We start from the raw sequence: 26,502 nt of genomic DNA on the forward strand, positions 1-26,502 counted from the left end.
GAGAACTGATACCAGATACTGAACCAAAGGATGTTCTACCTAGCTTCCTGTGTTGACTCTGGAGCTGTTGGTATGTTTTTAGTCTCTTTGCTGCTGAGCAAAATACCACAACTCTGCGTAGGTGGGTGAAATATTGAGAGCAGCATCTCTTTGTGGTTTTTCCATCCCTAGTGGCGACTGTTTCTTTTCCTTTTTCTGGTGAAATGTGTTGCCACATGATGGAGGTTTGCTTTTCCTTCTTCTAGTGAAAAGTTGCCTTTGTACTGCCATTGAATAATGGCAGCAGAGAGCAGCAAACACAGGCATGAGCCATTAGCTGCCCAGGGTTGGCACCTAGGAAGCTGAGTGCAGAAAGGTGGGGGAGCGGGAGACAGGACTTAGCATCTCATCTGTCCCTCCAGACCCACTTTTCCTCACATCCACTAAGCTGTTCCCTCCCATGGGTCAAAAGATCTTGGGAGAAGATGCAGGAATTAGCCTTTTGGGATGACTATGATAAATCTTACAAGGAATGCAATAATGCTCCTCACTCCCGGGAATGCAAAACCAACCTATTTGTTATAAATTACTACAGTGCTAGGATGATAGGTACTCTACAGAACCCTACCCCAGCCACATCATGCACTTCTGAAGGAAAGGCAAGGGAGCACCACATGAAACTGACCTAAAATAATTTGGTATGAAATGTTTAATTTGAAGTAATTTAATTTATGAAATGTTTTGAAGCTGACATGCACTTCTGATTCGTTTCACGCACACATGCCAGCCTATGTGAACCACATGCCACTTTTACAACACAGTCCTATGCATGTCTACTTGGAAAGAAGTCTCACTGTGTTCAGAGAGGCTTGCTCTGAAGTTGGTACACTGGCCTTACAGTTAGGACGTGTGGTGGATGGGCCTGTGTTGGCTAAAATGAAATTAAAAACCACATTGGTGCATGAATGACGAGGGGCAGAAGGAGCTGCCAGTTTTGGTTCTCTCCACTTCTCATTTTTACTATCTTAAGTTTAGTCTCCACATTTCTGAAACAATTTGTGTTTGGTTTTTTTTAAAATCCTCACGAAACTTCATTAGCACTTTAGAGCAAATTTCTTCCAAAAAAACACATTTCTGTATGCAGCTTTGACTAATGTCCACATCTTTGCAAACAATGTCTCCTAACAGAATACATTTTGCTATGCTATTTTCACCAATACCTTGATATTTTTGCACATTTCCCCCTGGTGTATGCATGTCTGCGAACACTGTGTGCTTGTAGCATGGCACTGCAAAATTCAGATAAGAACGAGTTTTGAAGGAAGCCCGTGATTTGGCTTCCATATTGTGAAAATTTGGTAAACTGGGCTTTAAATGTGAATGGAACTGAATTTTCCCTCCACCCCAAATCAGGGCTTGTGGCCCACAGGGTGTGAAGACTGGCTGGCTGGCTGCTTGTTTCATTGGGACCCACAGCCACAAAAATAGAACTTGAGAGAAGAAAGAATTGGGACCTGATCATATTCTTCCTCTGTGACAAAGCCCGATCCATCCACATCCACATCCTGGAATCTCTGCAGGGTTTCAAGAAGCTCCGTCACTGAGGGCAGAGGCCAAGGCTGGGAAGCTGCTTGCAAGAATATACGCCAGTCCACAGTGTCTGAGTCCACTGTTAACGCTGCTGCCAGGCCCTGCAACTGCAACATCCAAAAATACACAAGTTTACTTAACATAGTACAAGTAAGTGGAATGGATAACTAAGGGCAGGGCGATTTTATGGACTGTGTATCTTATACAGACAGAAGAATCCTTTGGCTTCAAAATCACTGACTGCTCCCCAAACAGAAAGCTGAGACTGGGCAGAAATATAGTCCATGGCATCAATTGCAGGGAACTTTTTTCAAAAGAGACATTTTAATGCCTCGTCTCAACACAGGACTTCTGCTTTGTGACACGAGACAGTGCTCCAGCAGAAAGCAAGGTAGCATTTGAATGCAGACGTGTATTTGAAGCTGGTTGACTGACTGAACTCAAAGAGTGCTCACTAAAGGTTCCTTGTCATCCTGGGAAAAGTGATGAGGGGTGCCACAGGGTTCTGTTCTGGGCTCGTTGTTGTTCACCGTCTTTATAAATGACGGATGAAGGAATTGAGGGGATGATCAAATTTGCAGGTGACACCAAACTGGGAGGGGTAGCTAATGCTGCAGAAGACAGAATCAGGATTCAGGATGACCCTTAGAAAATTGGAGAATTGGGCCAAAACTGACAAAATGAATTCTGAAGAAGGATGTTGACAAGCTGCAAAATGTGCAGGGGAGGTTGACCAAGATGATCAAGGGTCTGGAAACCAAGCCTTATGAGGAATGGCTGAGGGAGTTGGGTATGTTTAGCCTGGAAAACAGGAGACTGAGAGGAGATACAATAGCCATCTTCAAATATCTAAAGGGCTGCCAAAATAGAAGATGGAACAAGCTTGTTTTCTCCTGCTCCAGAGGGTAGGACCAAAACCAATAGATTCAAGTTAAAGGAAAGGAGATTCCGACGAAACATCAGGAAGAACTTTCTGGTGGCAAGAGTTGTTTGACAGCAGAATGGGCTCCCACGAGAAGTTGTGGACTCTCCTTCCTTGAGGGTTTTTAAGCAGAGGTGGAATGGCCATCTGTCATGTATGCTTTAGCTAAGGTTTCTGCTGTGCAGTGGATTGGACTAGTATGACCCTTGGGTCCTTTCCAATTCTATGATTTCAACAAGCCTCCTCAATTTTGCCTCCAAGTATTGGATTTTGGGAGGAAGAAATTTTCAGCGGCTACAACAAATTGACACGGCAGCCAGGAATATATCCTTGCAGATAACAAGCTGGGTTTATTCACTAGTACTGTTGTGTACCTGATCAATTTCGTAAACAAAAGAGATGTATGCAGTGCAATCTGTTTTGCTTCCATAGTCATTCTTTTTATGCTAACTACATTTTATTGTTTTGTGGATGGCTAATGTAGTTACATTTAAAAATGTTTTTGCTGTATTTTACCTCTTTCTTTTTTAATTGTAAGGCCGTTAGCCCCCAAAGGCTATAAATTCTATAATAAAGACACGTATCCTATTCTAGCAATGTAAGCATCCATTTAAAATTGTAAGCATCTCAATTGTACATCTAGTCAACTCAGCAAGTGACTGTCAAAAATCACAGGAATAGCGGACACAGTGAGCACTCACATCATAAATGGAGAGGTGTAGCCAAGCATCAGGAAGCGAATTTGAGCCAAGATTCAAAGTAATCAAGTCATAAACAATGTCAATGAATGTTTTACTTGGTATTAAACCTAGACAAATGACAAAAGAAAAGTATCACATTGGGACTTTTATGAACAGTTTAAAATCTGTTGTAATCTTAAAATCTGACTTTTCCTGCTGAGGCATATCACATCTACCTCTCGTTTTTATCTCCTAATTACACAAAGACTGTAATTGCACACTGTAATTGCACTTCCACACCGCAGCATGGCTTTTTTTGGTCAAAAATTCTATGTGTAGCCATACATGCTGTACAATTTACTCAATAATAATACAATAAGAAACTGAAAGCACAATCCTACGCATGTTTACTCAGGAGTAAGCCCCAGTGTGTCAATGAACATTCACTGTGTCTACGATTCTAATTTCTTTTTTCTTTAGAACTGCAGGATAATTGGTTCTTAAAATCAGATAGGAAAATGTATGTATAGCACGGTGCAAATTAATTTGAGTCTTTCCTGACTTTGTAATGCAAACAAGCAGTCTTTTCTTTGTTTTTGTTTTGCCTGATCCATTGCAGAGGTACGAAGCCAATGATGGGAACTTGTATGAAATGCAGCCATGCTTAAAGGCAAATCCTGTGCACAACTATTTGGAGAGTAGGCTGAATACATTGCCATTGACTTCCGACTTCCAAGCAGGCATATGTAGGATTGAGCTGCTTGCCCGCATGTTTTTTCTTATAGGCACCTGAGACAGTACTTGAACTGCAGAATGTGCAGCTTATGAAAATCGCATTATTCTGCATTGTGGGTGGCCATTTGGGGAAGACCCACAGCTCTGTGATAGATCATCTGCTTTGCATACAGAAGGTCCCAGGTTCTGCCAGTTAGTGCAGACAATTCTGATCAAAATGGTCTTGGCTTGTGACCCAGCAAGTCAAATGTGGCCTGCTGCCAGTTAGATACTGCAGCCAGCAGCCTATGTTTTGTCATGAGCCCAGGGGGTTTGTTGTAGTGGCTAGAGTGCCAGCCTAACTCCAGGGAGAACTGGGTTCAAATCCCATTCAACTATGAAGATGACTTGAGTGACATTGGGCCAGTCTTAGCTTAACCCACCACACTGGGGGGATTAAAGCGGAAGGAGGCCTTGACCTCCTTGGAGGAAAAGTGGGATATACATGAAATAAAGTTGGGGGAGATCTGATCCAAATTAGGCAAGTTGTCATTTCATATAATTAAAGTTGAAAGCTGGCAATGTGTACAGTGGATCCTTAGAGGAAGTATGAGATGTCTGCAGAGGAATACAAGCTGCTACAAGTAAATAATGTAAACTTATTTCTATTTTTTAAAAAGAGAAGCTCCCATGCAGCACAGCTTTTAGAAACTACGGATAGACTCTTGAGCCAAGCAGTTTATAGAATAACAACTTAAGAATTATAATAGTGGATTTCCACCCAATGCAAAAAGCAATGCAATGATTTCGTGAGAGAAATGATAATGAATTGGGTACTATTACTGTCATCCACAAAAATGTTATAGATTTTAAAATGTGTTAAAAGTATGCGCTTTTAAAATCATAAATTTTAAGAATGTATTTCTCTACAGTCATTTGACTACAGTGCATCTAAGTGGAAACCAGTATTTGTTGGACGTTCACTATGCGGAACAAGTTGAAAAACAAAGGTATGGGGGCACCCATGCAATTTGTGCCCCATGGATTCTTCTCTGTCTTCTTAGCTACCTCTGCCAAGTAGTGACTATGGAGGGAAAAGGGAAATGGGTTTGTTCCTTTACTGCTGCTAGATAATGCACAATGACCTCTTGGGCCATGTCTACTTTTAGCAAGCTCTACATTGGTCAACCAGTTAATCAAGCTACGCATGCATTCAAAAGTAGTGGCGTTCTACATCTATGGCTGCAGGTATTGAATCTGAAAGCATCAAGGTACAAGAGATGATGCTGTGATACCTTCTAGAACCAGGAACATTTAAGATGTCTTATCCGCAGGTGATATCCTTGATGTGTAAAGGAGGCAATATCCTCAACTTATTTTTACTAGAAAGATATTTCATTCTGCATGTTTCTGCTGGCACTGAAAGTCTCATCTCTTCTTTTCTCTTGTTATTTTGCAAATAAGAAAAATTAAGTGTCTTGGCATCCTTTGTAGTTAGGCGTTTGATAAAAAGTGTTCTCTTCCATTGCTGGTTTTTAATCCAGTTAAACACTAAGTAGAACAGTTGCAGCAATTAAGAATGAAGAAATGCATGAGTGAATACTGTGACTCTTTGGAACAATTTTGGAAGTCCAAATTATTGAGGGAATCAACCCTTATTTCCCTCCCACAGGCAATTATTTTTACATGTCAAATCTCCAGAAGAATGAAAATGAACAGGAAATCAGATGTCAGGAAAAAACAGTACAAATAATTGCTTATCCATAATAACCATAACAGGGATAAAATAATTTCTGTAATACAATACAGGATAATAAACAGTCATTTCAAATTATTGTTTTCATTGTTCAGTATCTAGCCAGAATCATAATGTTCCTAAACACTTGCTATAAATATATTGGAAAATTCCAAGCGCTTAGAAAGACAGTGATAAATTAAAATCAATTTAATTGCAGCTTAACAGAAAGAAGGAAGACTATGAAGTTCCATCAAGGAGTCAAGAGCGTACACTTCAATTTATAAAAACGAACCACACACACACACACACACACACACACACACACACACACACATATATAGACAAAAATGATACTTGATAATTTCATATGTCAATCCAATACCACATATTTCAAAAGAAATACCCGATAAGCATATTCTGACAATAGCTAGCAATTTGATAAGAAATATATACAGCTTTTCCAAAAGACATACTTCTTATTTCTCTCCCTTCCCATCTCAATGTATGTGTTAGTTTCATGACACATTATATGTGCTCTTAGATGTTTCATTATAATCAAGCAGTATATAAATTTTGGTTGAATAAATAAATAAAAATTGTCCAGTAAATAGTTACCAAAGAAAAAAGAAAAAGGAAAGGAAAAGTCAACGCACATTATTAAAAATATTTGAGGAGACAGCTGGAGAGAGTGTTTCACATCTAATAGCTTCCAAATGAGCTTTCCCTTTCCCTTTCCCATTCAGAGTCAGATGAACAATCTGGTGTCTCAGGGTTGACCACACCCTGCTCAGCCTGTAGTCTCCTATTCCTTTGTGAGGAAATATTCCACAACTGGATAGCCTTTTGGGGGTCAAACTTCTTGATATCTGGAGAATTCATCAGAATGACCATGCGATCGGTCATGCTTTCAAACACCAGCTTAGAACGTAGCCTCATCATTGTAAGTTTCATCTGAGAGAAGCCTCGTGCCGCCTCGTCAGAACTGGCAGGTAGCGTTAAGACAAGATCTACCAGCGTCAAGATGTTTGGATATTTATGAGAATAATCTGTGTTCACTGCTTCCCACGTCAATCTCCGGATGCTCTGATATCTAAAAAGGATAACAACTGTTACTAAATGTGTTTTGCCCACTGACATATTCAGAAAATTTGTTTGAATTTCATGTCCTGCTTGTTATTTATAGGTATTTATTTTACCTATTATACAGCTCTGCTTTTAACATGTTCCATTCGGTCTCTACTTCATAAACCTTCACGCTGGCACATTCCAGGACCGGCTCATAATACTTCGTCAAGACAGACACTTCCACTTCACCAAATTCTGCAAGAGGTTGAATATTAATTTTAAGAGCAAACAAACCACCCATGCATTTCGGAAAGAAACAATCCCTTTGGCTGTAGTCTGGTTTTCTGTACCTGGTTCGATTTTGTCTGGCCACATCTTAAAACTTCCAATAGCACTTGCTCTCAAAACATCTTCGCTAGCATCACAGAAGCAATCACGCAGCTGCTTCAAAAGATTGCTTATTAATTCTATCCGGATGGCTGATATGTCACCATCCCCTACAAGCTGGTGACCATGAAAATGTGTGATGGCTTCCACCAGACGCTCCCTTGGCCCCGATCTGAAAAAATATTACATTTAACAAATGTACTGTGTGCCTTTGATCTGGATACATCCAGTTAATATACAGTTTTAGTTAAGCATATACAACCTTGCTCGATACATTTGGAGTGTTTCCAGTGTTGACTGGCTTGTTGCGAACACATCTGCGATGGAAGAGTTCTGATCCTGGGCGACGCGGGAGAGGATGTTGAGGACGTTAATGACATCAAGCAAAAAGTGAGAAAACTTGACAATGTCTGTTTTCAGAAGAAGCTTTAAGAGGCCTTTGGCTTTCTGGTGATTTGAGGAACATGGTTCTTCTTCTACCTGGATGCAAGAAAAACAAGTCAGTAGAGCAATGACCAAACACAAGTTTTCACTTATTATTTCTTCAAATCATGCTTGGTTTTAAAGAGCCTTTACCTTACTCATGTGTAGGACAAATGCTGGGTATCCTTTCAGAAGGATCTGAAGAGCTGCCTGTAGGCGAAGAAGCCATCGTGAACCACCAATTCGAGAAGGAATGGATGTTCTCAGATTGAGATCTTCATAGACTAGCTTGAGGTCGTTCTTGTTCAGTGGAGAGTTATAATAGTAGTACATGTTTTGCAAGAGCTCTGTTAGAATGGTGTATAGTTGGGTGCTTTTCAGTGCTGCCTTGTAAGCTATTTCAAGGTGATGCACGAGGCAATGCACACTCTGAACACATGGCTGGATTTCTTTTAACAGTTTAGCTACCCCATTGCTTTGTCCAACCATAATGTCTCCACCACCACTTCCGAAGCCAACAAGTTTTCTTGCCCAGTCTTGGCTTGGCAAATTGAGCTGTAAACTGGTCTGTAATGTTTGCACAATGGCATTCTTCACAGCAGCTGCATCACGTTTGTCTACTGACTGAACTCCAACAATCTGGCAGTGGATCTTCCCTTGGAGTGCAAAACGTACGTACACCAGGGCAGCTTCTCTTATTGTGCTGTCTGTAACGCCATCACTAATGAGCGAGAAGAACTTGCATTTTTCTAATTTCTCTTTCAAGGCTCTTCGTTCCACTTCAGCAATGAAATGAATAAAGATCCTTGCTGCCTTGTCATTTCTAAATATGGAACCAATATCCACTCCTTTCATATCATCCAGTTTACACATCCAGTCCAGGTCTGTGATGGGGCGTCCAGTTTTGGCAATGGCGTGGCATGTTCTGAAAAGGTTTTCTATTCTTCCTAAGGTTGTTTTGCTCATGCTCTTTAACATCTGCTCGGTGGTAGCTGTGTCTGGGACAGAGCCACTGGCTGCTTCCATACAGGTAGCCCATGCATGAGCTTCACTGTTGTGGTGGTCGTTGACTAATTCAAGTACAAAGTCATCAGTCCCAGAACAAAAATTGTGTGTTTTCTCCCCTAAATCCACGTTATGTTTCCGACACAAAGCACAGTACATGGTGCCCCTCTCACTATCATGTTTTAGCCAAGGGTACTTTGACAGCCATATTTGTTGAAACTGGTGATTCTTTCCTGGTTGTTTTTGGATGCCTGGAGTTATATTCTTGCTTTTAAATTGTTTCAGTGCTGCTATGGCTATAAATATTTTAAATATAACTCAGTATTAGGATGCATTATTATTGTGGTTGCACACAACTAAAGATAGGCATGAATAAGTAGCCTAAGTGGCTAAGATCACATACTTGGAAGTAAGTCACAGACAGACACATTACCAAACCTATGAATATGAACCTCAACAACTCATTAGGTTCACCTTAAAAATGAGGCAAGCCCTAAAACCTCCAAATTCTTCTCCGGCTCAGGTTTTAACCTCAACTGTAGAATTCCCTTCTACCCATATGACTGCTGATCCAGCAGCAAAAGCAACACAGCCAGGAACTCTCCCTTTCCCTCCTCCTATCTCTGTTCCACCTCATCCCTACTCTGTGCCTTGAACACTGGGGAGTGCAATTTTCACAGAGTGCTAGACAACGTTAGTTGCTCACAGGAACTACCTCCCCCAACATTCCAGGTGTCAGGGATGGTAGGGAAGAAGAAAGGAAGGAAAAGAGGTGAGGCTAGGAAGAACAAGAGCCCCCCCTGAAACCCCCCCCCCCCCCATTTTGCTGCTGTAGGTGGAGGTTGGTGCAGGGGAGAGAGAGCACTCCCTCCACCATTTCTGAAGCAGCAGCAGTCATCAGTTAATGGTGTTTGAAGACTGCAGGAGAGTGGCTGGTGCTCTTCAGTGCCGCCTTTTTAAGACAATGCACCAGACAATGCACCTTTGAACACATGGCTGGATTTCCTTTAATACCTTAGCCACTCTATTGGTTTGTCCAACCATAATGTCTCCACCATTTCAAACTCTCAGAAAAAGACAATTTCCCAAGCACTCTCCACTTTTGCTCATAAGTACCGACTCCAATCCAAATCAATCCTGGGGGCAGGAGGAGTTAATAGACTCCACTGCAAACAAGTCCACCCAATTCTAATTAAAAGTGTGTTCAGTATCAAACTGAAAACCAACGGCAAAGCAAAAAACCCAAGAGTATTGATTGCTGCAACTGTGCTCTGTAAGAGGCCAGAAGGGTTATCTTTCCTAGGCAATGGAAATGTCCTGAGGAAAAAAACACGTTATTAAGATAGTCAATGTTCCACTTAATGCCATTTTCTTTCCTATAGGAAGAATCAGTAACAAGGCCGTTGGCTTCTTAAGCAAATCTGGGTGCTTTCCATGTTGCTAGCTAAGCTTCTCTGTATGATCTAATCTTCCTTTTGTGGCTAAAAGTACTCTGAAGCCACAGATATTGGTTGATTCTGAGTCAAAATACTATTTGTTATACAGCATGTAAGTTTCCTTCTACCGCTTCCCTTTTTTCTGCTGACTTCCTATATGATACTACAAATTTGTAGAGCAAAGCTCTAAAAATCCTTTCTGCTTGTTCATGCAGTACTTTTGAAGGGGTTTGCAAAGGCATATAGTGTTTTTACATATAAAAATGTCAGAAGATCTCTTATTCCTAGTTCAGATGGTACAGCAGTGTATTACACCCTGTATCAAGTTGGAGGCAAACAAGGAGGAGAAGGACCTCTATGCAAACAAATCTAGAGCTGAGATTATATCAACAAGGCTTGGCGTGGGGAGTGGCAAGGCTGTCTTTGACCGATACTAAATATCTACCCCCTGATAGCTTTAGGCTGGGCCAGATACAAACAAGGACAAGGCTCCTGAACTTTTTAATAGTTGAGTGGAAGAGGGAATTTTCAGCAAGTGCAGCTTGCATGGTGAACTATAGCTACAGAAATTCTCCCTTCCTCACAACTATCAAAAGGTGCAGGACACCTGCCCGCTTTTGCATCTGGCTACTCCAGATAGCGCGGGTGGCGCTGTGGGTTAAACCACAGAGCCTAGGACTTGCAGATCAGAAGGTCAGTGGTTCGAATCCCCGCGACGGGGTGAGCTCCCGTTGCTCGGTCCTTGCTCCTGCCAACCTAGCAGTTTGAAAGCACACCAAAAAGTGCAAGTAGGTAAATAGGTACCGCTCCGGCGGGAAGGTAAACGGTGTTTCCATGCACTGCTCTGGTTCGCCAGAAGCGGCTTAGTCATGCTGGCCACATGAGCTGGAAACTGTACGCCGGCTCCCTCAGCCAATAAAGCGAGATAAGTACTGCAACCCCAGAGTCGGTCATGACTGGACCTAATGGTCAGGGGTCCCTTTACCTTTACTCTAGATAGCTTGCTACAGACCAGCCTTCCCCAACTAGTTTCATCTTGTCAGCTCCAGCCATATTTCTATCAGGGATGATAGAAATTATGGTCCAAAACATCTGGAGGGCACTGAGTTAGGAAACCATTTAATAGACCACAGCCTCCTTTGGGAAGAAGGCAGGGATAGATGTTTTGATGCTAATGCAATATGTAAGAGCATAACTACGTGTTCAGAAAAAGCACATTTTACAGCCTGCTTCCAGGCTGATGTCGCCTAACCTCCCTGCACACACTGTGCAAAGCAAATCAGGAAGAATGCTCAATTAACAACCTTTTTGAAAAGCATTTACTGTTCTAAATGTAGCTAGGAATCCTACTCAAACTTTCCTGGGAGCAAGCGCTAAAGATAAGATAAGATAAGATAAGATAAATTTAGATAAGATAAAGTAGGGCTTTCTCCCAAGTAAACATGTACAGCAGGGGTTGCCAAACTTCTTGGTCCTGTGGGCACACTTGCAAAGTGAATAAACTGATGTGGGTGCAACATGCAGGCCACAGCTCTCCCCTCATCAATTGTAATACTGCTGCCCCAATTGCTCCTAGTGCCACAAATCGACTGTAAGAAGTCTTATATTGGCTAAGGAAGGCGTCTTTCCAGAGTAATTTAAGAAGGAGGATTGGCAGAGGATGGGGCATTGTAGGCACCGGGGAAAGCCCCACACTGGTGACCCATGATGTATAGCAGGCTTCCTTAAACTTGGCCCTCCAGATGTTTTTGGCCTACAACTCCCATGATCCCTAGCTAGCAGGACCAGTGGTCAGCGATGATGGGAACTGTAGTCTCAAAAGCATCTGGAGGGCAAGTTTGAGGAAGCCTGATGTATAGGATAGGACTGTTAATGTGTGAGGTAACCTACATGGCACATGAGTGTTTTGATGCTGCACTTAATTATAATTGAAAGAGGCATTTCCATATACTGGAACACACCACTGAAAGAAGTTCCAGAATTACTGCTAGCAGGGATATAAAACTGTTAGTAGCTTTAAATCTCAAGTCAGTATTTAATGGCAGAGATCATCTTGTTTTTGATCGCTGTAAGCCACTCTGTGTGTAAGCCTTGGTGTTTGTGTGTGTGTGTGTGTGAAGAACAGGATACAAATACTTTGGGGAAATAAATGATAAATAAATAACTTTTTGAAAACAAGGTGATTTCTTACCTTTAGGTGCCACCTGCAGAAACTGCTTATGAAGCGTGCTAAGCTGCGAAATAGTTAAAGTACCATTTGTAGGCATTTCCACCGATGGAGGGCGAGGTGGAGGAAGAGGATCTGGAAAGACTTTGACATCACCGTTAATGTAAAACTCTACCCCTTCCAGAACTAATTCATACTGGATCTTAGTAGAGGTTTCAATGTGGTGGCGGGCAACCTCGGTTAATTTGTCGACACTGTAAGGATACACATTTAAGAAACAGTGGCAGAGGTGTTAAAAAGCTTAAGCAGGAGCAGCTTGTCTGGTGTGACACAGAGCCACAGTAATCGCTTCTCTGAAGAAATGTTGCTTATTGAGAGAAGAAGGGGGAGCAGCGAGGTGGTGGCAGATGCCAGGCAAGGGCACCAAACTGGCCTTGAGTTGATTACAGGTGAAATCCCAGAAACATGGAAAGAGGTCTATATTACAGTAATCCCAAAACAAGATTCAGATTTGCTGCAAATTAAAAACTATAGGCCTATTTCTCTGTTAAACAATGATTACAAGTTGTTTGCAAACGTATTAGCTAACAGATTGAAAAATATACTAAATGAGTATATACATCAAGATCAGGCAGGGTTTCTTCCATGTAGACAAATGAAGGAGAATATAAGGAATTTTTTGAATATAATAGAATACCCAGATTGCCCTTGAGTGCGCCTCTGTGCAACTCCAACCTGAACTCACCTGCTCCTATAGAGGCTTGCGTGAAATTCCTCTTTCCTCCTAAAGCCTCCCACATTACCTTGGGGTCCCTTCCAAATCTACAGTTCAATGATTCCATTGTTCTAATGCTTTCATCAAAATTAACCATTACCTTGCCATTTCAGCCAAGAACCTCTCCCCAAGCCATTTTTCCATATTCCTGTATGTTACTTCTGCTTTCGTTTGCAGATCTTCAGTGAAGGCGAGTGCTTTGGCTTTCAACAGCTCAAGCCGAGATTTTGCAGCCTCCGCTGTTTTAAGAAATTGTTTAAGAACAAGTAAGAATACAAACACTGTTTTACAGGTCTGGCAATCAAGCGTTAGGTTTAGGCATTATTTGGGAAACTGGCAGTCTGATCCGATGGGTCTACAAAAGCTGGGCTACTCTAAGTAAGAGCCGTGTGAAGAACAGAAGAGACTTGCTGGTTGAGACCAAAAGCTAATCTTTTCCAGCAGCCTATTTCCACTGCAGCCAACCAGATGCCTACAGTGAGCCTCAAGCAAGACATGGACACCATAGCCGTCTCCCACAGTTGTTCCCCACTATTCTAGGGCACAATGCTTTGGATCATGTAGATAGCATATATCCACCATTAGTGACAAGCAGCCATGGACAGCCTTAACATCCAGGAATTTGTCTAATCTGCATTATTATTTTATTATATTATTTTAAACAAAGTAATAATAATAAATAAATAAATAGAAAGCGAGAATTTTTTAAAAATATTTTATCTGGGAGCTCTCAGTTTCTGCTGCTTACTCCATGACCAGCAGGCCCCCCACTAATCTGCTTTTAAAGTCACCTAATTGCTCCACAATTGTGTAATGGCCTCACCCCATAAGTTTGATAGGCACCAACACGGCTGACATTCTGGCGCCAGATTAAAATGAGTTTGCCTGGTCTTGCTCAGGATGCTAGTTTCATTGCTTTACGGTTGTGGCTTTATGTTTGAGTATTTTTTTTAATTATTCTATATACTTTACTTCTCATTTTGTTGGCTTGCTGCTGCTTTAAATAATTCCACCATGAGGTCATCCAGTGAATGGTGGGTTAAAATTGTCTTAATAATTGGATAAATATATTTGTGGTCATTCACTTCTACTAGTTGTCTGCCTTGAAGCTACTGCCAAAATTAGTTTCCCTTAACCGTTGTTAGTTAATTAGTTAGCATTATATCGTTTAATACTTAAACGTTGCAAGTGTGATGTGAAATCATGGGTTGAAATGGTTTTGCAAACCATGGATTTCATTATCGATGCTTAAATATTTCAGCTGCAGCAAGCAAACCATGGTTATGGTGGTTTTCCCCGCCCCCCCCCCCAGTTTCTCAGGTAACAAGGCGATAACAAGCAAGTTTATCCAATGTCATATTATATACACCTTCCTGGAGGAAGGCCTAGTTTACCAACCTGCAACATGGTTTCACTAGGTTTCAAATCTTATCCAGGGTTATTGGCAGTAAATAATGGATAGTGTTAAAAATGGTTAAGCGTAATGCCCACAACACGTTCAAGCCAATACTGCTGTAGCATTTTGAATATTGAAAGCAATCCGAGGTCTTTCTTTCCCACTATTTTCCAGCTTAAGCATTCCCTAAATTGCAAATGTGGAGCTGTTTCTGAATTTACCTGATTGAAATTTAATGCATACCTTCATGCTCCAGCGCAGCAAAATATTCCTGCTTCATTTTAAGCCTCAGTTCTAGCTTCTTCAGTTCCTCCGGGGATAAAGGAATTGGTGTTGGCGTTGGCTCTGGTGGAGAATGAGAGGCTGCAAGGAGAAGCACGTATTTTTACAAATTTCTGTATGCATAATGCTTACACTACTGTTAGCCTTACAGGGCATTTCACAAAATGAACGCAACTCAAAATGTAGGTAAAACTGAACTTCTCAACATTTCAGAAACAGGATCTGAAATTAGAGGCAACAAGAGACAGCTTCACTTGATCATTATGTAGTGTGGCATAGCAATCGCAGCATCAGACTGGGACTGGGGAGACCTGGGTTCAAATCCCCACCCAACCACGAGGCTTCCTGGGTGGCCCAGGGTCTTTCTCAGGCTCCCACCCTCACATGGTGATGGTGAGGATAAAAGGAAGGGTGAGGGGTAACGATACACCATCGTCCTGGGCTTCCCTTCTTCCTTGAAATGGTCCTTGGCAAACCTCTCTCCCTGATTCCCCAGCTGCCCTTACTGCTGCTGCTTTGGTCAGATGGCATGGATGCCCATTTGGGAAGCAGCACAGTTCAATGGTTTCCATGCCAAAGGTTCCAGGGTCAAACCCTGGCATCTCCAGATAGGCCCTGTCTGACATTGTAAAGAGCTAGATGGACAAATGGTTTGACTCTGTATACCACAACAGTGTAACATGACAAGATAAGGTAAAGGTAAAGGGACCCCTGACCATTAGGTCCAGTCGTGACCGACTCTGGGGTTGCGACGCTCATCTCGCTTTACTGGCTGAGGGAGCCGGCATACAGCTTCCGGGTCATGCGGCCAGCATGACTAAGCCGCTTCTGGCGAACCAGAGCAGTGCACGGAAATGCCGTTTACCTTCCCGCTGGAGCAGTACCTATTTATCTAGTTGCACATTGATGTGCTTTCAAACTGCTAGGTTGGCAGGAGCAGGGACCAAGCAACGGGAGCTCACCCCGTCACGGGGATTCGTACTGCTGACCTTCTGATTGGCAAGTCCTAGGCTCTGCGGTTTAACCCACAGCACCACCCACGTCCCATAATATGACAAGATACAAAATGCCAAAATACCAAACAGTGTTCATCTATAGCATCAAGTGTCAAATGCTGCCTTTTTGGCTTTGCTTTTTGAACTGTAAGACTTCTCTCTGACAACAGACCAGGAAAGATCTTTGGGTACAGCCTAATTTAGGAGTGGGGAACCTGCGACCCTTCAGAAGTTACTGTTTATTACATTTGTATGCTGTTTTTCAGCCACAGTGAGCTTGCAACCAATTGTTAATAATACACAGGGAAAATTGACAGCCATAATAAAACCATGCATTAAGCAATACATCTCCTATGTATACTGTATTCCAATACAGTAGTGAAGCATAGTTAGAGCTTGTAGATTACCTTAATTTTAGATGTCGTTTCTAGACCAGAACCTGACTGCTTTAGTTGTTGGACTCCAACTCCCATCTGTCCCTGTCAGCATGGCAAATAGTTGGGGATTGTGCAGGGGCGCAGCTAGCTGCTCTGGCACTTGGAGCGGTGGGGGCGGGGCGATCCACCCAAGAGGATGATCCACCCATGGGGTGATCCACCCACGGGGGCGGGGTGATCCGTGCATGGGGTGCTGCGGCATGCTGTCCACAGAGGCCGCCTGGCAGACGCAAGCCCCACACTGCCATTTCGGGCAGCGCGGGGCCCCAAGCCACCGCATCACTCCCAGGAGAGACGCGTGGCTCGGGCACACTGCAGGCCAGGCCCCACGGTGAGTGCCTCCCCCTGTGGTGTGCCATTTTGTCACCCCCCTCAAGGATGACACCCACGGTGGACCACACCACTTGTACCCCCTTTCCTACACCCCTGGGATTGTGGGAGTTGTAGTCCAGCAACATGTGAGCAGCCACAGGTTCCCTGTCCCTGAACTAACTCCTGAAAAGGGGGACCAATGTGTGTATAGGCTCCAGTAAGGGTTATACCTTAACTCCCCTCCTCTGTTTTGCTGGGCATGTAAAAAAAAAAATTTTTTTTTAATGATCAAACACAATTGTATTAATCCATAACCCTCTCTCTCTTTTACCTTGCATCTGATTTACCTTTCTTTTTTCCTTTCTTGCCTTTGGCATCTTTGCCTTCCTTTCCTTTGGCATCTTTCCCTCCTTTCCCTCCTTTGGCATCCTTTCCACCTTTGGCTTCCTTTCCTCCTTTCCCTTTTTTCCCTTTCCCTTCTTTCCCCTTCTTTTCTGCTTGGGAAGATTTTTGGCGCTCTTTTTCTTTCATTTCTTGCTGAAGCCGTTCTTTTTCTTCCTCCGCCTCTTTTGCTTGTATTTCAGCTGTAACCTTAATTTTAAAGGGTCACACTTAAGTAAAAAAGCAGCAAGAGTATTTTGAACAAAACGATCGTTGCTTCATGATTGTCAATAACCAGCATGTCATTATGAAACAGACCACTTAACATTATAAACTATTACTTCTCTATAGGTTGGGATCCAGAGATCATGCGGTTGCTTCTGAACTTTCTCCTTCCAGTCCCCAAGTTGCTCCAGGTGGTTGGTGGGAATCTAATATAACTGCTCCCATACTCTTCTTCTGCTCTTACAACATTTTGGAAAGGCACAGGCTGTAGCATGAAGCCTTCAACCACAGAATGAATGGGCAGATACTGGAGACGCCCCCTTGAAATAAGAGAAGAGCCTTCTGCTCATGTAAGGGATGAAACCCATAGGGCTTATATAAGAACTGCCTCTCCCCATATAAACCAACTCAACTCTGTGTTCATAATCTGAGGTCCTTCTTCATGTGCCTCCTCCATGTGAGGTTCGGAGGGTGGCAACACGAGAACGGGGCCTTTTCTGCAGTGGCTCCCCGTTGTGTAATGCTCTCCTCAGGGAGGTTCGTCTGGCGCCTTCATTATATATATTTAAGTGCTAGGCAACAACGTTCCTCTTCAATCAGGCCTTTGGCTGATTAATATTCTACAGCCTTTTAAATGTGTTTGTGGGAGAGGGGGCTATTGTTTTGTTGTTTTTGTTTTAACGACACATTTGTGGTTTTATCTTTTTTTGATGAAGGGTGGTATATGAACCTAATAAATAAATAAAATAAATAAGACAGACCATCCGTCACAAATGCACATTATCTAGATTATGGATGATCTGCAGGCTTTGTGGACTCCAACTCCCATAATCTCTGTCCTTTGGCAGTGTTGGCTGAGGCTGATGGGAGCCAGAGTCCAATAAATATTTGGGGAATATTTGGCTATCCCTTACCTAAATAAGAGACAGAGAAACATACAGCACAGGGCATGGATACAGACTTGCTCTTCCATGAATGGAAGCGTCTTCAATCCAGTGGGGGCTCCTGCTGATGGTGAGAGTGGGGAGAGAAGACCGGTTTTTGCTGTTTATACTTGCGCTGCTTTGAAAGGCTCACCAACCTTCTGCATATTTTCGAAGAGGTGCATGGGGCTTCAAGGGGAATCAGTGAAAATTGCCTCCCCTTCCCCTTCTGCCAGTGAGAGTTTCCTCTCAGCAGCATTCCACTCATGGGATCTCTGCAGCCAAGTAAAAAATCATTTATGTATGATTTAGGGGGGGGGGGGGATAACTACAGCTGTTCCGTGATGAATTTGACTTTCACACTGTTTCATCATGTAAGTAACTGATCAAATATCAAATAATTTTTTTATCACCAAATTCTCTATAGAGATGCTTTTTTGAGATATTGAAGGGATTCTCTGAATAGTGCTAGCACATTTATATCATAGGTAAGAATGCCCAATTAAAACTGTGAAAATTTGCACAAATCAGAGTTTCTGTCTTCAGGGGAATCCTTAAAGAGAGAACACTGCAGTAATCTTGCACTGGAGTCAGCAAAACATTTATCAGGATGCTTCCCAATTGCCTCCATGGTCGGAGGCAGGATGCCCAATGTTGGAAATTGCAGAATTTCCTGAGTGCGGGTTTCCTACAGGCCTGATCCAGCAAGCTCTTTTTACATTCTTAATGGCTGTATCCAGATCTCTGTTTGAACTCTTTTAATACTTGTGGCTTTTCTTACCATGTTGGATATTGTGGCTACAATATTGTGCCACATCTCAGTAATCTGTTTTTCTTCTGGGGCAAAATTAAAGATTATGCTTTCAGAAAACACATCCTCCTTGATCTTGACTGGAATTGCTTTCATCTTGTCCTTTGGTTCTGGAGAAGCAGCTCTGTGAACACTCAGAGGAATTCTTAAAACAGAGAAAGAGAGAATGAGAGAGAGGCAACAGATTTACTTCTGCATTTCTCAAAACTTAAACTTGTATATTTGCTCTGTAAGAGAATATTTCTGTTCATTATAAAGGTCTCATACAAAAAATTACAAGCTGTTTCCCATGCAGGCCTCTTGTTTACATTCTGCATAGAAATGGTGCATGGGACAAACCTCAAGTTTCAACATTCTCCCATTATGTGTAGGACATTTAGTATAAACCAAGGCACATAGATGGGTGAAGTCCCTGCCAAATTATCTATCCCTTTCCTCTTTTTTTAAAGTGGATGGATAGTGACCCATACTCATCTATGTAAGGTGTACACTCAACATCCTGCCTGTACTGTTGGAGGTGATTTGGGAAGGAACCCAAATCTTACTCTCGTTCCCTGATGGCACTTGTAAAACCTAGGCCATATCTGTACCTTACATTGAAAGAAAGAAGTTTTATACTGCGTTAAACAGTCATGGCTTCCCCCAAAGAATCCTGGAAACTGTAAGGGTTCTGAGAGGTATTAGGAGACTCCCTATGCCCCTCACAAAGCTACAGTTCCCAGAGTGGCATAACAACCAATCCCTCCTTCCAGGGAACTCATGCCATGGGGAGAAAGAGAGGGCAGCAAGAGAGTGTTGACCCTTGGCTTGCAAGGTGAGAGATCTGAGCTTAGGGAAAGGTGTCTGCTTGGTATTCTGTCTTTATGCAAGCATTTGCACAAGCACCTGTGTTCATTTGGTGATCGGATCCGGGTTTGAATTTGCACTTTAGCAACCCGGTGAGTGTCCAGGAGCAAAGCATAGGTATTTTGTGTGTTTGTGAATGTGCACACACCTCACTGCATTGTGCATGAGTGTGCAGTGTGCATATATTCATGATAGGTGGAGAGGGTAAGTATAGGATACATGCGCCTGCCCTCTCTCCGGACTTTTAATTCTTATGAATTCACAGTTATGTTGATTACACAAAGAGTGTAACTATTTACTTCACTACAACCATAATACCTAAAGCTGTCACCTTTCATTTTTCTCACAGGTGTACTATCAGAACATAAGAAGCCACTTTACACAAGATCAGACCAATGGTCAATCTAGCTCACTGTTGCTTGCTTTGACCAGCAACAACAGCTCTCCAAGGTCTTGACCAGAAGTATTTACCAATATCTGCTATCTAAGATCCCTTTTTGCAACTGCAAATGCCAAGAGATTAAACCTGGAATCTTTTGAATGAGAGGTGTGGGGTTGACTACTGTTGACTATTTACACTTCCCCATTCATGTGCCTAGCTTACTCTATTCCCAAATCAGTTATATTCTCCATTCCTTTCTCCTCCCCCCAAATTCAGTGATTATTACAATACCACAATTTTAAATGTACATTCTAGTCTTGGCCTCTTCCGTGGGTTGTTCTTTATCAATTAGATCTATCAAAGGTATTCTGGCAAACTCATTGCTGGTCTCCGTTGGAATTTTGCCTTCCATCCCTCTATAGTAGTCATGCAAAAGCCTCTTGGTATCCTGGAAACGGTCCAGTTCGTTCTTCATGATATACCAGGAAAACAAAACAAGAAATTATTCAAGTATTTCCTGACACCTTATCTCCATGGATAATTCACAAAGCAGTTCCTAAAACATCAAAATGCTATAGCGGGGGGAGTGGGGAGGGGGATAGATTCTAAGAATGGACCCAATATTTAAATAATTTTAGGACCAAGCATACTAAAGACACAACTGAGGATAAACCATGAGTGTGCAGCAGCCACATATTTCCACCCTTTCACTTGTAACTTCAAAGTGTTATGTGATGCAATGATATCCCATTATGTGTTTTTTCACAACTGGATTTTATGGGGCAAATTTGAGGAAGAGATATGGGGGTATTGCTTTTCCTTCTCTAGCTTGAGCCAAAGAATCCTAATGTTCTCTTTAACAACAACCAAGAAAGTCCTTCGCTATGCCAGAACTATACAGTTGTAACTGTTGCATTCCTTCCCCCAGAAACTTGAGGAACTTTTGGAAACTGTGGTTGAGGGTTTCTCCAAAAGACTGTACTCTCCTATCCCTATCCCTTTGCTTCTCATTGCCCATGTTAATTCTCCCCACCATCAATCTAAAACATGCCTTGTTGTGCACTGACTTTAACCAGGGTTACTGCTAACCAGGGTTTGCTACTAACCCCACTTGCAGCCACCTTCAAACCCTGGTGAGGAATGAACCCTAGTTTGTGCTAATCAAGGTTGGCATGGGGGAAACCTAATGACTAGCCATGGTTGGAACTTAGCAGAGGGTGGGGAGGCAAATCTGAATGTGAAAGGGGAGAGCATGTGCAATCCGTTGGCCTGCTCCCATTCTCTTACCTCAGGTTAAGGGCCAGGTAACAAAGGATAACTACAATGGCCCTAGAAGTCACTCTTCTGCTCAGAAAAAAAGGGCCAAACAATGCGCCATGCTGGCCCATTCACACAGAGGAATATAGGAAGCTGCCTTATGCTGAGTTGACCATTGGTCCATCTAACTCAGTATTGTCCACACTGACTGCCAGGGGCTCTCCAGGAATTCAGGCAGAGCTCCCTCCCAGTCTTAACTGGAGATGCTGGGGATTGAACCTAGGACCTTCTGCATGCAAAGCAGACGCTCTACCACTGAGCTATGATCTTCCCCACATATAAACGTGATACTGGCCCATTCACATATGTGTCTGTCCCATTCACATATAAAGCAGGAGGTGGATCTGCTTGTAAAAGCAGAGCAAATGGGAGGTGCTGAACCTTCTTCCTCCTATGTTTTATGTTCCCTGTTGCTCCACTTTTTCTCCCTTCCTTGTTTATTTCTGCTATCACAGCTGGAAATGGAGGAGGATGTAGAGCCATTGAGATAAAGCACAGCAAGCAGGTTCAGCTCCCTTTTCCAATATGTTCTTTTTCCTGCTTTCTATGTCTCACATGTGAATGGTGGCCCTGTAAGATCTGCTTTGGCCCTACGTCACATTTATGCAAACTCCTTACTTTCAGTCTATAAATGAACAGTTGTGCCAGGCGGATTTTGGCAAGTTCAGAGCATCTCTTCCTTCAAAGTGCAGGCAAAAAGCATTATGCACCTGTCATACTTTTGATTTATTATTAGAACAGAAGCCTCTAAATATATAACTGAAAAGCAAAAACGGTGCTGTGTTTTCATGGGAAAATTCACCAAGCCACAGTCTCAAAGGTGTGTGTGTCGGGAGGGGGGAACCCCAAACCAATCAACATGAGTGTTGCTATCCAATTGTGAGGAAAGGCACACCAGGTCAAAGGTTTAGGCCTCGTGCTCTTTAGCTCTATTGTCAGATCCATCTACTGCCAAGCCAGAGGGTCAAGTCCTGGGATCATGGCAAGGCTAGACAAAGTGAAGCAAAAGCAAGACAAGGGCAAAGCAAAGGAAGGCAGAGCAAAATGAGAAAGAACTGAGCCAAAAGCTACGAACCAGCAACCAGTTTGGCCTTGCACTACATAGAATGAATTCTGGAATGCAAGCTGATTTGCACAGCGATGATGATCTGAATTTCATTTCCCAACTTTTTTCCTTTTTGGTAAACTGCTTGGAGACTTATAAGCTAAGTGCAACACAAATTTTGTTAAATAAACAAACCAGTCTCAAGCTGCATAAACACTGATGCATGAATACAAATGCTAGGGAATTCTGATGAAAGCAGAAATGGCATCGGAAATTGCTGGTGTTTGCTTCCCATAATCCAGTGAATGCAATTGGTATTTGCCACTGTTGTTGCTTTCAGTCCCCAAACAATACCTAACTGATTGCATTTCCCCCACTTTTGCACTAAAATGAATGGGGTGGAATAAGATAGTAATGTTTTGCTACAGTGGACGGTGAGACAAATAACATAGGTTTTGGAGGAAGACAAACTACAGATGAATGGAAACGATGCTGCATATGACAAACATAGGCAGAATGGGAGAAGATGCCTTCTTACATCCCTAGATCTGGATCCAGCAGCACAATGAGAATACAAGCAATGAGCAGCTTACCAGACCTTAACTCTTCAATTTGCACAGCAGAGGATGCTGCTCGTAGCCATAGAGTAGCTAAATATGTTTCGCTAATGGCCTAGTTAGGTTATAGCTTCAAAACACACATCGGTGTAAAAGTCAGCCCCTCCCCCATTTAGACTATAAAAAAAAATACACCAACAATATTGCTAGACCTGCATAAGTGAAAAGATGTGGTTCATCAGAAGTGCCAATCGGTCTGGCAGCCAGCCATCGCTCATGATATCATTACGCTCTTGCTCAGCTTCATCTCTTCTGTTTTCACAGATATCCCACAGACGATCTCTTAGGTCCTGAAAAGATGAAAAATGAAAAGTACCAAAACATCAAAAATGCTTTGCCAAAACACAACACAAATAAAAACGTCAGTTAAGTACATTTTTGATATTTAGTTCCAGTTCACACATGAGTCTCTAAATGAAGCCCCACACCAGGGTTAGCCAATAGGGTGCCCTCCAGGTGTTGTCATGGGCAGTCTTTGGCCTTCCAGATGTTGCTGAACTACAACTCCCATCAGCCTCAGCAAGCATGGCCAATGGTCAGGGGTGGGGGGAGTTGTAGTTTAGCAACATCTGGAGGGCCAAAGGCTTCCCACACTTGCCATAAATAGTGACATTACTATGGCAGTTTGTTGCGATCTATTGAAAACTTTCTCAGTAAATAATGAAGCTATGCCAGTTTGGAATAAGATTATTATACTGTTGTCTCTCTTCTTTCATAAACATGTAGCCTGTAAATTTTCATATCACTGCACATTTGTATAACTTAGTTTCCCATTCAGATATTGATGGATGTGACTTTTATCTTAATGGCTTTCATCTCAGTGGTTTATGAATGAGGGCTGAGAATTTTTTTTTTCTTAAGAAAAAGCAGGTGCCTTCTACCACAAGAAGCAAAAATATCCCCCTGAACCAAACCAAGCTTCAGGTTTTACTCCTTTTATGCCACTCAGTTTTCCATTACTCTATTGCCTGAGTCACTGAGCTGCCAGAGAAGAGGATACCATAAATTTCTCTTCCCAGTAACTTAAACAGGTGTTGTGGTCAGCAGCCACATTAGCTATGTGCCTTTGGAGATAAGCTTTGGGTATGTCATGTGGTAGGGCTGGATTTCTAGTCCCGATTCTCTTGCTATTTAATTTCAAGTTAAAGTCTCATACTTCCTCAGTATTGCAATGTAAGCTCTCATGCACCTAACGTCTAATCATCTGACGTGACGATTTCATGCCTGTCTTGCAAACAGCAAAAATGCACTGATGGAAATGACACAGCCAAGTAAAATTTCTAAAAGTATACTGAAAATGGCATTTGCTCTTGTGCCACAAGAACTTTTGCATCTATGCATGCAGACTCTGTAGGTCTTAGGCAAAAGGTGCACAGCAAGAGTGGGAAACCTGTGGCCCTCCAGATATTGGACTACAACTCCCATTATCTCTGACCATTCTCCATTCTGGCTGGGGCTGACAGGAGCTGGAGCCCAATAACTGCTGGAGTACTACAGGTTCTCCACCCCAGTGTACAGGCATCCCAGATATATCACACCAAAGTCAGGAGATGAGCCTCAAATATTTCCTCTTCCTACTGGAGAGCCGCAGTGCTCCTCTGATTGTAGGACACCTTTCCCAGGCATCTAAAGCAATATGTGAACTCAAATGCAGCTATTCTTTGATATTCACATGCAGTTTTCCAGGCAAAAAGAAGCCTCCCAAAATGTGCATATTGTGGGGAAAGTATACATAAAAATGCATATATTAATAAAAATAATGTACAATGCATTCTAATAATTATACTATGCAATGCATTATCGTATTCAGCAAAATTGCATACAAAAATGGATGCATTAGAAGAAATACACACTAAAATGCTTGCAAACTGGTTTTTACAATCCTCAAAAAAAAGAAAGAAAGAAACTGATGCAGGAATGTGTCCAATTGAAATTCAGATAGGGAAAGTGAGAAACTGAGCAAAATCAAAATTGACAGATTTGCCTGTTCTCTATCTGATAAAACACCAGAGACTTCAAGAGTTAGGCACTTGAGAATTACAGTCTGTTTTCTCTGCACTCTTGTTTACTTCAGGGCAAGATCCAGATTGACAAAGCTCAGCAAGTAATCCAACACTTTCAGATGCCACTTACAGTAACCCTTTGATGCAGCTCCTCTTTCGTTTCATCGTCTTCCCACAGGTCATCAGCCACTGAGTTATAATCGGCTTGCCACTGAGTCACAAACTCTTGCTTGTGGTCGGGGCGTGTTAAGAATTCCCTGAAATGATTTCTGTGCACAACAAAATGAGAAGAAGCCAAAGGTTCAATAAATGAAAGATGGTGGCAGGAACAGTGCATATCATTGAGTCATAAAATCCCCCTGGCTTACCTAGCATGTGACAGATAATGAATGATGACATGCTGTTCACCTCTGAGGCATCGAAGTGTGGCTTTGATGTTATTCTTATAGGTTTTCTCCACCGTTTCCCAATAAGGAACTAAAAATTCAGGCACCTCCTGTTAAGGTTTAAAAGACATTGGTTTTATGTGCAAACCAATGGGCTGCCTAACTAAAATGCTGTCAGGAAGGGGGTATATTAAGTGATTGCACCATATTCTATCTTTTTATTTTATTTTCTTCTCTTACCTCAACTTCCATGCCTTCTTGCCATGTCATTGCTGATCCTATGCTTGACACAGCCACACTCTTGGCTAGAGCCAGTGTCATGCTATAGGCAAAGTGTTATGAATGGGAAGGGAACGCCCTCATTTCAAATCTCCAAGCTCACTGGGTGGCCTTCAGCCAATTTCTGTCTTTCAGTAAACTATCTCAAATGGTGTTATGGAGGATATATGTCTAAACGCCTTGGAAATTGGGCAGGAGGATACTAATAAATGCTTTTACTTATTTTGCACTTTTAAAATTCCTCCTCCTAACTCAAATCCGTAACCACCATGGATGGGATTCATCTAACAAGCCTCATCTTGTGCAATGGGGCTTTCTCCACCCCCCCTCAAATTGGCCCAGGGGGAGCCAGGAGAACCCCCAGAAAAGCACACAGGGGGAGGAAAGGGGAATTGTTCCATCTGACAAGCTGAAATGTTTATGCTGACAGAACATCTGTTGTAGCATGACATTAAATCCAACCCAATAACTTTGCTTTAAGACTTTTCTTGCCTTCTACAGCGACCTGTGGGGAGGCTGCAGTGCATATGACTCTCCCTATCTCAAGAATTGGCCAGCCAGTTTTGCAAAAAAAACTTTTCCATTTTATGTTTACCATGGCATTGGAAGCCATTCAAAACATCAAGGCAAAGGTGAGGGTGGGGAAGGAAGGAAGGAAGACCACCATAATGCAATGCTGATTTTGGACTGCCATACTTGAGGAAGCGGCTCATCGACGTAAACCCATTCATCTGATCCTGGTTTAATTCGAGGTAGCTCTATAGGAGGGGGAGGCGGTACATCTTCAGCTGAAGCTGGAGCGGTCTTCCCTTTCTCTTTCCCTCGTGGAGTGCCTTAAATATAAACACACCGTATTTTACCTAGGACTACTTTAATAGGTTGTGAGTAACAAACATTGGTTGATTTCCCTGAATGCCTTTGACTGATGGACATTTTATAAGTATATTATATATCATTCAAGGTGCCCTACAGTATATATCAGGG

General features: G+C 42.4%; 1 protein-coding gene across 4 annotated transcripts in view; it reads right to left on the reverse strand.

The window, feature by feature from the left end:
• Nucleotides 1–26,502, reverse strand: part of SPEF2 (sperm flagellar 2) — an 86,044-nt gene that overhangs the window by 15,375 nt on the left and 44,167 nt on the right. For 2 of the 4 annotated variants that reach the window (XM_083702540.1, XM_083702539.1), the window contains exons 21-35: nucleotides 26,215–26,351; nucleotides 25,222–25,349; nucleotides 24,984–25,122; nucleotides 23,003–23,140; nucleotides 20,180–20,340; nucleotides 18,614–18,788; nucleotides 16,651–16,894; nucleotides 14,521–14,640; nucleotides 12,982–13,120; nucleotides 12,131–12,360; nucleotides 7,652–8,799; nucleotides 7,338–7,555; nucleotides 7,039–7,247; nucleotides 6,820–6,943; nucleotides 5,819–6,713 (exon numbers count right to left, since the gene is read on the reverse strand). In XM_083702540.1, the coding sequence (XP_083558666.1) occupies nucleotides 6,323–6,713; nucleotides 6,820–6,943; nucleotides 7,039–7,247; nucleotides 7,338–7,555; nucleotides 7,652–8,799; nucleotides 12,131–12,360; nucleotides 12,982–13,120; nucleotides 14,521–14,640; nucleotides 16,651–16,894; nucleotides 18,614–18,788; nucleotides 20,180–20,340; nucleotides 23,003–23,140; nucleotides 24,984–25,122; nucleotides 25,222–25,349; nucleotides 26,215–26,351 (3,701 nt within the window). In that variant the 3' untranslated portion in view covers nucleotides 5,819–6,322. Of the gene's footprint in view, nucleotides 1–1,493; nucleotides 1,677–3,192; nucleotides 3,300–5,818; nucleotides 6,714–6,819; nucleotides 6,944–7,038; nucleotides 7,248–7,337; nucleotides 7,556–7,651; nucleotides 8,800–12,130; nucleotides 12,361–12,981; nucleotides 13,121–14,520; nucleotides 14,641–16,650; nucleotides 16,895–18,613; nucleotides 18,789–20,179; nucleotides 20,341–23,002; nucleotides 23,141–24,983; nucleotides 25,123–25,221; nucleotides 25,350–26,214; nucleotides 26,352–26,502 lie in introns of those variants that run through there. The other 2 variants (XM_083702542.1, XM_083702541.1) reach the window with 1 other exon arrangement.

The sequence above is a fragment of the Podarcis gaigeae genome (genome assembly GCF_964106915.1).
Source record: "Podarcis gaigeae genome assembly, chromosome: 11".
Taxonomy (NCBI): domain Eukaryota; kingdom Metazoa; phylum Chordata; class Lepidosauria; order Squamata; family Lacertidae; genus Podarcis; species Podarcis gaigeae.